The sequence below is a fragment of the Ixodes scapularis genome, unplaced genomic scaffold, assembly GCF_016920785.2.
Source record: "Ixodes scapularis isolate PalLabHiFi unplaced genomic scaffold, ASM1692078v2 PGA_scaffold7__128_contigs__length_106722199, whole genome shotgun sequence".
Lineage (NCBI taxonomy): Eukaryota > Metazoa > Arthropoda > Arachnida > Ixodida > Ixodidae > Ixodes > Ixodes scapularis.
Window position 1 is genome coordinate 15,180,815 of NW_024609882.1, and position 11,324 is coordinate 15,192,138.

The window sequence follows — 11,324 nt, forward strand, 5'->3', positions numbered from 1 at the left end:
ATGCATATTTCCCGTGTTAAAGGGGCGATGCAACGATTTTTGTACTTTGCGCAAATACCGCTTAGAATGGATCCTTGTTAATGACCTGTGAAACACCCGTTCGTTTTTCACCACACGCAATCAAAGTCGCAGAAAAAAAAAATTAAAGAAAAATAAGCAGAGTTCACCCCCTCAACTCGCAGCCAGAACAAGCGGCCACGTGATCTGGACCACTGATCTCAATGACAATTGCTGGATCGCGCTTGCCGCTCCCGCAAGTGAAGCCACCGGGCGTCACTCGCTTGGGATACGATTTGCCGTTTTTGCTAGCCTTTGCTGCGGTTTTCCAGCGTGCTGACGACACGTTTTCTACTCGTTCGTCGTCATTCGCCGAAGAAGTTTTTTGAAGACTCTGTGTATTGTTGAGACTTTCCGTTGTGAACACGTGGAAAATTTTACGAAAGTGCAGTGTCGCAGGAAAAAGGCACAACGCGTCGAAAGGAAGGGCTGGCGGCGTGTTCAAAGCATCCTTGGCACGCCGAAGTGCCGTGTCTCTGTGCCTTCGCGCGCTTGGATACCGACCAAGAACCGACGCCGTGTGAATGTGTTTAGCGAGTGCAATGTGCGTGAAGCCGTATCAAAAGGTACAACTCGTCGAAAACGTGTCGCCGGTGTCGCGGCGTGATCAAAGCTTCCTTGGCACGCTGAGTGATGCATCTTTGTGCCTTCGCACGCTTGGATACCGGTCAAGAATTGACGCCGCGCCAAAGTTCTGAACGTGTGTCGCGCGTAGATGCCTTTAGATCATTTATATATATCGGCCACGGAGTTCTTGGTCGTCGAGCTGTTCCGGTGAGTTGCTATCAATAAAAGGGGGAGATCTGTACGTATTCTTATGTTCTATATTAACCATGGCTATATCCCAAATCTACTCTAATAGATTCCGTGGGAGCACGAATAGGGCAACGTTGTACGTGGAGCCAGGGGGGTTTTCGAAAGCAAAAGTACAAGACGGCGAGAATGAAAATCTTTGAAGCGCGGCCGATATGGTCGTGTGCAATCTGTTGACCAATTACAATTAGGCGAGTCGCGTAGGTTGATAATAAGCCAGCACTGATCAGTGATGAGGAGCTGTTGTGCACGGTATTGTGTAAATCGTCTAAGGACGAAAAAAAGACGTACCTTCTCCCCATCCTCCGTCGCTAGTGGACGCTGGATTAAGCTCGTTCCTAAACCGCGAGGGGAAAAGACGCTGATCCAGAGGCACGAACAGCTTCACGCACATTGCACTCGCTGAACACATACACACGGCGTCGGTTCTTGGTCGGTATCCAAGCGTGCGAAGGCACAGAGACACGGCACTTCGGCGTGCCAAGGATGCTTTGAACACGCCGCCAGCCCTTCCTTTCGACGCGTTGTGCCTTTTTCCTGCGACACTGCACTTTCGTAAAATTTTCCACGTGTTCACAACGGCAAGTCTCAACAATACACAGAGTCTTCAAAAAACTTCTTCGGCGAATGACGACGAACGAGTAGAAAACGTGTCGTCAGCACGCTGGAAAACCGCAGCAAAGGCTAGCAAAAACGGCAAATCGTATCCCAAGCGAGTGAAGCCCGGTGGCTTCACTTGCGCTGCAGCGAACAAGCGGGGAAGCGCGATCCAGCAATTGTCATAGAGATCAGTGATCTGGACCCGATTATATGCCGCCATTGTTGACCATAGCCATGCGCTGGGGTTGGCAAAGCACAGGACACGCGCTGAGTTCCAGACATTGTTATGGCTCGGCTATTGTCGTCACTGCAGCGATTGGACACGGGCCACAACCCGAATGCTTCTCGAGCTATGGATTATCACGAGCCCAAATCGAATGCTCACGCAATTGTCGGGTCCAATCTATGAGCAGAATTTAAATATCGTCACTGGGCGGTATTTCAACCGCCCAGCTACGTCATCATGTTTTGCAAAGGAGAGATTGAATGAAAACACTCGCTTTTGTCCTTGAAATTACACCGCAACAAAGGATTTTCTTGGCCAGTGGCGTTGTGTGCGAGTATCCTTGAGTTACACTAGTGGCAGTAAGCTCGTGTAAAGTGAAAAACATTCCAATTGAATATCGTTGCACCGCCCCTTTAAAATAGGCAACAAATTCTTCAGTAGGGTTGGCGTCTTTACAACACTCGTTCTTTCCAAGGAAAACAAACTTTACATAGAGGATGCTTTGAAGAATTGGAAGGGACATCGTGTTCCTTAGGTCTGACCTTGTGAGAAAGACGCGACTGAATACTGCCTCCACGGCGGCATTCAACATGGGCAGTGCCAGGAGTGCGATGGCAAGCTCGGATAGCAGCGGAAACATGGCTGCTCCTGCGCTTCGAACTTGGCCTTGTTCGGATTACTCATTGTTTTAAATCTGTTGTGTTTTGTTATGACTTGTTCTGCTTTAAGAAACGTCCAAGCTTTGCGGAAAAGCCTCCTTTGTTATACTCTGTACAGTTCGCGTTATCGGACGACATCCAATTCTGCTGGATGTCTTGAGTTGCCTTTGGTGTCCTTTTTCCCCGGAAGAGGTGCCTCCTGTAGGAGGATGGTGGGAAACTCGAAGAAATAAGAGACGCCAGTAGAAAGGAGGAAGTACTTGGGAGCATAAGATAAGGTACAATGAATACAAAACCGATGTCTTCGGAGCTGAATCTAGGTCACGGTAGCTCACTACCTTCAGTCCGAGCGCAGCGGGTGCTAGGAGCTATCCCAGCCAACCCAGCGTGGAGAGAGTGTCATGTGTGCGTCGCTCTGCTCAACCGGCAGGTCACGGGATTTTCTCCCGGCGCTGGATCGGCTGGAATATGTTTAGGGGTCAAAAGCGCTAAAAACGACGGACGAGTAGGAGAGACACATACCGCAGAGCGCTACTTGCAGCTGGTTTAATGTTGGAAAAACACACGTACCGCGAAACCAACAAGACACACATCCGATTCAGTTCCAACCGCCGCTTATCACATTTCGTACTCTTACACCGTGCATGATCGTAAAACGATAACTCCGATTCAAACAGGGTTATCGATGGGGCACTTACACACGCACCTTCGTCACACTCGGAAATAAAAAACGCTTCCGTTATCTCCCTTGTCTTTCTATTTTTGTTTCGTGCCAAGATCACGGTATTGTCTATATAGGGTAAACACTCACACCTATTGGAATGCACCGCGAGATTGCCAGAGGGGGCTGACCTCAATGACAGGGCATGTTCTCTCAGTCTTTCGTTTACGCATCGCCCCGACTGCCCCACGTATACCCTCCCACAAGACAGAGGAATTCTGTACACAACCCCCACGCTGCATCCTACGTATTTTGTTGCGTGCTTTTTCTGACAGATATCTACCCGTGTGTCACTTCGTTCCACCCTCCCACATAGCTTGCTTAATTTCTGTGGAGCTGAAAGGAGAACCGAAATGTCATGCTTTTCCCCCACCTTTTCTATGTTATGGCTAACGTTATGTATATATGATATCACCACTGGTCTCTTATCTGGCTTGCCGTTCCCTTCCCTCTTCCCCCCTCCACGAAACTTCTTTAGCAAGCCCTCTACCACCCCCCTACTATCCCCACAGGGGAAACCTCCCTCCTACAGCTTCCTCACTTGTAACCCAAAGCTGTCGGCTATGCTGCGCGTACAAGACTTGGTTAAGGCCGCGTTCAGGCAAGTTGTGGCTATCCCCCTCTTAATAACCTTGGAGTAATTAGAGTCATAAAGCAAAACACTTTTTTTTTTTTTTGCCCTAGGACAGTATGGCCAACATACATGCGACGGGAGAAGTGCCAACTTCAGATCCAAAAACTGCAAACCACCCTCCACCGGGTTCTCACTTGTGAAACTCAAGCCCGAGGCGCTAGTTTTGAAAATCTCCAACATGTCTGACACGGGAGGCCCTCACTTGATCGAATGACGTTTTAGCGAACGCCCACGTTTCACCGAATGACACTTTAGCGAACAGTCAGACGCCGCGAAGCGGCGTTTTCGGGTGGGCCAAATGGGTTCACATTTTTGTAATGAGCCGCCGCAGACTGTCGCCAGCGAAGCGGCGTAAAGCGCAGCGCGGCGGATGGGTTAACACGCGCCCCCGTTATTCGCTAAAACGTCGATTCGCTCAAATGTCACTGTTCGCTAAAATGTCATTCGCTCATGTGACATGGACCCGTCTGACACAGACACCGCCCTTTCTGACTCCACTTTTTTCCGGAACAGAACAAGGTAGTCATCTACAAATCTGAACACCTGGACGACTCCCTCCCTCCAATCTATTCCTAATCTCCCTATCACACTTTGCTAAGTACAGATCACTTAACACTGGAGCCACACTCGCACCAATACACACACCTTGCTTCTGCACAAGTTGTACGTCTCTAAAAACAATATATGTGGATTCCAAATAAAAGCCCAGCAACTCTAGAAAACCTTCCGTGGCAACCCCATGCACATTGATTTTGGAACTTGACCTCCCCAAACACCTCAATGGCCTCACAAAGAGACCGTCATGTGGGATAGAATAAAAAAGTTTTCAACGTCAAATGACACCGCATCGCAGGCACCAGGGTTAGAATATGTCAGAAAATCCACCACACTTTCTGAATTGTCCACCCTGAAAGGATCGTTCAAGTGAAGCTGGGAAAGGTGACGCTGAAGTTACGATGACATCTGCATCTGCCACGACCCCCTCTGTGTCACAACAGCCCTAAACGGCATGTCTACTTTATAAGTCTCTACTGTTAAAAAAAAAAAAAAAAAAAAAAAAAATTAGGTTAAGATTTTTAGCCCGTATGATCGACGCTTTTAAACTGTCCAGACTCAAGTTCTGGCACAGTTCAACAGCCCTCTTTTTTACCCTCGCGAGGGAAACCTTCTTTGCTTCCTTAAAATTCTTCTCTATTGACTGCTTGCCCTTAAATAAAAAAAAAAAAAAAAAAAAAAAATGGAATAGCTTGTGGCGTTTACTGCGCTCAGACTGAAGGTGGAACGGAGTATAATAGGCAATAGCGTCACGCCCACGCATCTTCTCACAGAAAATCCCTGAAAGCGGGAATCCGGAAGGGGTAAACTGTCGCTTTCTGTACAAGCTAAAGTGTCTTTCGCATATCTACACTAAACCAAGCAGAAAAAAAAAAAAAAAAAATTGCCGCGTTAGGATTTGAAGTAGCTAAAAAATAGCCACATAACCAAGTGCGAAATTTCGACCCAATTTGGCTATTAATAGCCCATTTTGGCTATTAATAGCCCATCCTGGTAACCCTGGTCATCTCGTTACGCGGATTCACGTCTTTCTTCGTTACCGCGTTGAGCCGCCGGTAATCTACGCAGAATCGAAGCGTTCCGTCCTTCCTTTTCACCAGATACGACTGGAAAGGCCCACAGGCTGCTTGACTGCTGGATGATGTCGCCTTTGAGCATTTCTTGGACTTGGCCTCGGTGTCCTTTGGGTAGACCCGATACGGCGGCCGATGCACAGGGAGCGCATCCTCGTCGGTAACGATGCGATGTTTCGCAACTGTTGTCTGGCGCACCTTCGACGTCGTCGCAAAGCAGTCACTGAATTCGGCGAGGATCGGTCTCTGAGCTGTCGTCGTTCCGTGCCGCAAAGCTTGCGCCAGTAGCATTTTTCTCGATCATGCACGCGGCAATATAAAACCGTTCTTCTCTTATGACGTTTACTCTGCTGCTGGTCTGGGGAATGACTGTAAGGTATGGCGACACTTCTGGCCAGTCTGGACCTATACCTCACCACCGAGAGATGGTAATTGTGAAAACACAAACTTATCCATCTTACAGTGCCGTCGGCCGGAGTCCCGAAGCTGGGGGTGTGCGGCCATCCATGATCCATCTCAAGAATTGTGCTGGGTGCTGTAGGCGCAAGGCACAGGCGCGCACGTGGCTTACATGATGTGCGTTGGTCACGCGAGGTCTGGCGCCCGTGGTTTTGATAGTGCTGCGCGAAAACCAGTAAGATGGTGTGCAATAGAAGAAACAGGAACGGATACCTGAATGCCTCAAAGTCCGACATTGAGTCACTTTTCAGGGGCCCTAAACTCGTCAAATACAAAGTTGGAGGCAAAGTTGACGGAGCGCGCCGATTGGACGATCACGACAATGACTTCGCGTTTTTCTCGTCGACGTCCAATCGGCGCGCTCCGCCAACTTTCAGCTACAACTTTGTATTTGACGAGTTTAGGGCCCCTGGAGGGTCATTTTTATGACTGTAGGTTAATCGAATAGCGTCTAGTGTCATCCCTAGCTTTAATACTGTTAAAGGGGGACTCCGGCGAAATATTAATAATTATCAATTTTTATAAAAAAAAAATCATTTCCTTTCGAGAAAACGAATTTCTTTTGATGTTTACGCGAACACTTCGGAATCGCTGGCTGATGCTCTACCGGCAACAACGAGCAGAGGCGCTCGTGACGTATCCGAGAGCAGACGACGTTCCTTTCTCCACGCCGCTGTCCGTTGGCAGTTGCATAGTGATAGCGAGCGTTTCCTTTGCATTTCGCAGATTGTGTCTGGTTCGGGCTATTTTTTGGCATGCGATGAAGGGTGGGGAGAATCGGTGATGTGCTATAGGGTGCAATAACGCCTCGAAGAAAAGCAGCAGAGTGACATCTCATCGGTTTCCGACCGAGAAAGTGCCTCTGCGACGGAAGTTGGTGCGAGCAGTCCGACGCCAGCGCCGTCTCCTAGCGTTCACGTCGTGCTGTAAAACAGTTTGCACCGTGCTAGCAAACAAAAACAAAGCATTTCATGCCATGCTGCTCAGAAGCAGATCGCAAATGCAGCCGCCACGGGTGGTCTCGAAGCGGAACCGGCGGACCAAATGCGAACGGTGAATATCTCGTACTGAAAACCTTTTAACATTTGCTGGTCATTGCTTCACTCAGACAAGCTTGATGAATCGTAGTCAATTATTTCCCACGGACGATCTTGACGACCTTTTGACGGCTTTTAACGCCCGGCGAATCGGGGCTGCCCATGTGTTGATGTTCATACAACATATGACGGCACAACAAGACGTCAAAACCAGTAAAATTGCAGGTTAGTTTCGGTTTTCAGTTTATATTTAGTTCAAATATATATATTTAGTTCAAAACGTTCAAGTTGATGCCGGTTTAAGAAAGCCACGACATCCGGTTTAAGGAAACTTGCCGTGGTTTTTCCTTCCACTGGGAAGGTTATGAATGGTGTAGTGGAATTCTATTCGAGAATGGGGCTTTTATCACTAGTAACTTCAGCCGTGCAGAAACAGTATTGGACTATAAATTACGCTGCGATGTTCATTCCGAGCCATTCGCACATTGATGCGTTTTAGAGAACTATTTGTGAGAGCGACCCTGTTCCAACGGGCGTTGTAAGACAGCTAGTAAAATTTGGAACAAGATATGACCGTAGAAGGCTAGTTAGAAGTTGCAGGAGTTTACCGGTGCGGATACCGAATTGATGATGCATTCAAGAATAAAGGCGATGCAGTTTCGCAGCTTTCCGATTTGACAGACACTGAAACGTCAAATATGGGGGAAAAAAAAGAAAAAAGAAACAGAAACGGGACGAATCAAAAGAGACGACACTCAATTAGTTTAAAACGTAAACAGACTTTTTCAATGTTTATTTACAATCGATTTTTACAGTAACATACGTACAATCTTACGCTCGTCGAACTCCTACTATATACACACTTTACAGTGATATTTCATTCGGCAAACAGTCTCTCTGACTAGCATGTGTGTCCCGACACACGACATATATCTGCCTCAAAACAGTTAAGCTGAACTCAAACGACCGAACATTAAGTCCCCGATACCGTGCATGCACTGTCTTTTACAAATAGCGACGAAACAACAGCGAAACACATTTCGGGACAAGGGCATATGCGCGATGTCTTCAACTTCGTTCACCTGTTGCCATGTTCTTCTCGAAAATCTGCAGCTCCGTCGCGCTACACGCTCGTCGGCTCCTGGGGGTAATAACACATATAAGACAAGGCCTGCCCATGACGTCATCGCTAGTGGACCCCCGACCCGCCCCAATCTGCAATCACGCATAAGCACGGCTGCCTCTTTTGCAAGGGCTGTGGTGACGTCAGAACGCCGAGCTCGGAATGGCTCTGATTGAAGGATAGTGGGTAGACCTCAAGGCAGCTTGCTTTGAGGTCTACCCAAAATGCTTAGATCAGAGCCAATCAAAGCTCGGCGTCGTTCTGACGTCACCACAAGTCTTGCGCAAGAAGCAGACGACTTGCTGTCCGCATACGTCTGGTAGGGTAATATATACCCAATCTAAAATGCACCTACACAAAGACGAAAATTAAGAATGGTCCGTGAGGAGTCAGACTTTTTTTACTACGGTTCTTGAGGTGAACATTAGTGTTGTTAGAACGTGTTGGGGGAAATAAGTCTTGTCTTTTAGGCGGTATTAGCAGAGCCCGCCTTTTATCTAGAAACCTATTCCGACAACCATGAAAACCGACAGCAATGCGGGATATATGGCATAGGACTTTTTGAGGTTGGGTGTTTTTTTGTGCACCACCCACTGAAAGAGCTTTTAAGCAGGGTAGCGAGATGTTTCTGTGTGTAATCTACAATATCAAAAAATTACTCCTGATATGTGATACTGCACACAATGTTTCGTTGGGATGATATAATTAATGGCATAAAACTTCCGACGTCGGAAATAAGAACAAGCAACTCCAGACCTAACGATCAGTATGAAGAAGGCCATGAAGGGAAGTGAAAACCATAATAGAAAAAAAAAGTTTGAATACAAAAACGGTACCCTGTGGCATATGCATGACATTTTGTTGGAGTCATCTATTAAAAACAGAATATCACGGGAATAAGCCGCTCTAGGTTGAAGACAACAAACATGCGCAGGGTTAATAGCTTGCAAGGCACGAAGAATTACTCTCACTCTTTTAGCTCAAGTTTCAAGTCTCGGGACGACTTTTCGTGTTCACATGAGCTGATGATTGTATATATGTTCCTGATGTTTGACTCGAGGCGGAACCTGTGTTACGGAAACAAGGCTAAGACCGTGATCATGGAAAATCTCGACACTTGCTAGGTGCCTTTGACTCGCGTCTTGCCAGTGTACGATCTGATGTAGAATCGCATGAACATGACAAAGTAAAAGATGACCTGACTCGAGATGATAAGTTGGTGGACTGCCGGAAAGCCACAATCCACGAACGTTGGAACCATGGAGTGAACAAAAATGAGAACGAACTGCACGAGCTGCAGCTGAGTGAGGTAACGCTTCCACCATAGGTGCCTCTGGACCGCAGGCCCGAGCAAGGAGAGGAAATAGTACGTGTACATGACGACGTGGATGGAACTATTGATGAGCAGACAGAACACCGTCTGCCCGTCGGAGCCGTACGTGACGCCGAACCAGCCGCTGAAGACAACCAGGACGTGATGGGCGACGTGAAGCAGGGACACGTGGGAGTCCTTCTTGCGTAGGACGAAGAAGAAGGTGTCCAGAAAGTCGGCGATCCGGACGAGCAGGTACCACCAGTTCAGGTTGATGAGTTCCAAGTGCAGCTGCGAACGGCTGTAGTCGAGGCCCTGGCAGAACCAGTTGTAGCCGCCGCCAAAGTACGACCTCTTGCCGATATGGTAGATGAAGAAGACGTTGGCCAGCACCATGAACAGGTTGTGGGCCATGATGAAGGGCCGCAGGTTCTGCAGTGGCTGGCGGCCCTTCATGAACCTCGGCCCCGCGACTTTTACGAGGTACACGTAGCTGACGAGGAGGACGGAGATGAACGGTACATTGCCTGCAAGGGGCCAGTTCTTAGTCCTGGGGTCCCGGACGAGCTGAACCTGGCCATTGAAGAGTTGGGACACAAGGTTGGACATGTCTGGTTTACGGGCTGGCGGCCTGGTGGAATGGTCATTTCCGGAGGGGGGCATCTTTTATTTATAAGAGTGGTTAGTGTTGGGGGCGGGGGCTTGGGGACTTGGCGTGACTGTCTCACCTCGGCGACAGGAAAAAGTATACAGGCTTAATGGCTCGCTGGACTCTGGATCGAGTTCGACCTTGAAGACGCCGCGACCAAACGTCTCAGTGAATTCTTCCTCATGGCGCCGATTGTTTTCCTTGTTCGTGCAATTGATTGTGACGGGGGTCTAATTTGCCGCCTGCAGTAGTGTATACGTGTTTTGCGGGAAGCTCCCTTGCCCTCTTGCGTCAACTGTGCATTGACGGTGGCGGGTGGCGTCATCGGAACATTACCGTCGCGTATAGCCTCGCGTGTTTTATTGAATGTGCGTGGCATGAAACCGTTGGTAAAGAAAGAAACCTCTACTCGTCCTCTCTTGAAATGACGTAGGCGAGTGCCGAAGAGTATAGGAACAAAACGGGTGGCGATAATGCGTACATACACTGGCTGGGGTCAAAAAGTTAGATTCGTTATGCGGAAATTGAAATAGCAGGGTGTTCTTTTACATTCTGTAGATAAAAAAAAATTCAGTTATACTGTTGGGCTTTGTGCAGGTTACAGGCGGGCATTCGATGAGGATAATCTACGCAGTAAGTTGAATAATTAGTTAATAATTTTTTTAATTATTGCTTAGATAGGTCATGTTTCAGTTGTAGTATCAGTGACAACTACTATTTGAGGTTGAACCATTTAATTTGTTTGTTCTTTTACACGATGCAAAACGTATCGACATACATACGCAGAAAAACTGGCGCGAGCTCTAGAATCACGCGTAGAAGCCTTGACGTCATTTCCTCAGCAGGTTGCCGTCGATGCATTCACAAAGCACCCTCTGCCAAAAGTCCTTACGTCACTCTTCTAAGCGTCAAAGTCCCTACGTCACTCTTCTAAGTCCCCCAAAGTCCTTACGTCATTCCTGTAAGCGTCATTGTTGGCAGGGCAGGACTTCAGACACTCTTTCTGTGTCCAGACTTGAAATTGGCCGACAAAATCGCGAATACTGAGTAGTCATTACTGCGATTGCAACGGGACTAATTAAGCCATTAATACAGAAGTTATTTGCCAGATTCTAATTAATTATAGAAGGTATTGTGACGACTATTCCCCATATGTCCACCTGGCCGCATAATTCACCTGAACAGATCGCACTGGTCTAGCTTTCACGGCTTCTGTACAAAAGTACAAAAACAACAAGAAAACAACCTGAATATTATCAGAAAGAGGAGATCTTTAATTTTGCCGTAGATGCTGGGAAATAGGCAAAACATTTCAGATCGGGTGGATCCTATAGCTTCTTCAGTTGGCTTCAAACGTTTTCTTTCACTGCGGTGTTATATTGGCCGGGAAGAAGGAAAAAGAAAAA

The 11,324-nt window shown here is 47.7% G+C and overlaps 1 protein-coding gene across 1 annotated transcript; it reads right to left on the bottom strand.

Annotated features, from left to right (window-relative positions):
* Positions 1-7,599: 7,599 nt before the first annotated feature.
* On the bottom strand, positions 7,600-9,908 carry LOC8036777 (elongation of very long chain fatty acids protein AAEL008004). The gene has a single exon (XM_040500295.2). It carries the CDS (start codon positions 9,876-9,878, stop codon positions 9,078-9,080), a length of 801 nt encoding a protein of 266 aa, XP_040356229.2. The 5' UTR covers positions 9,879-9,908; the 3' UTR covers positions 7,600-9,077.
* Positions 9,909-11,324: the final 1,416 nt, after the last annotated feature.

Coding starts and splice junctions, on each gene's coding strand:
- LOC8036777 (XM_040500295.2), bottom strand. CDS start 9,878: ATGTCCAACCTTGTGTCCCAACTCTTCAATGGCCAGGTTCAGCTCGTC.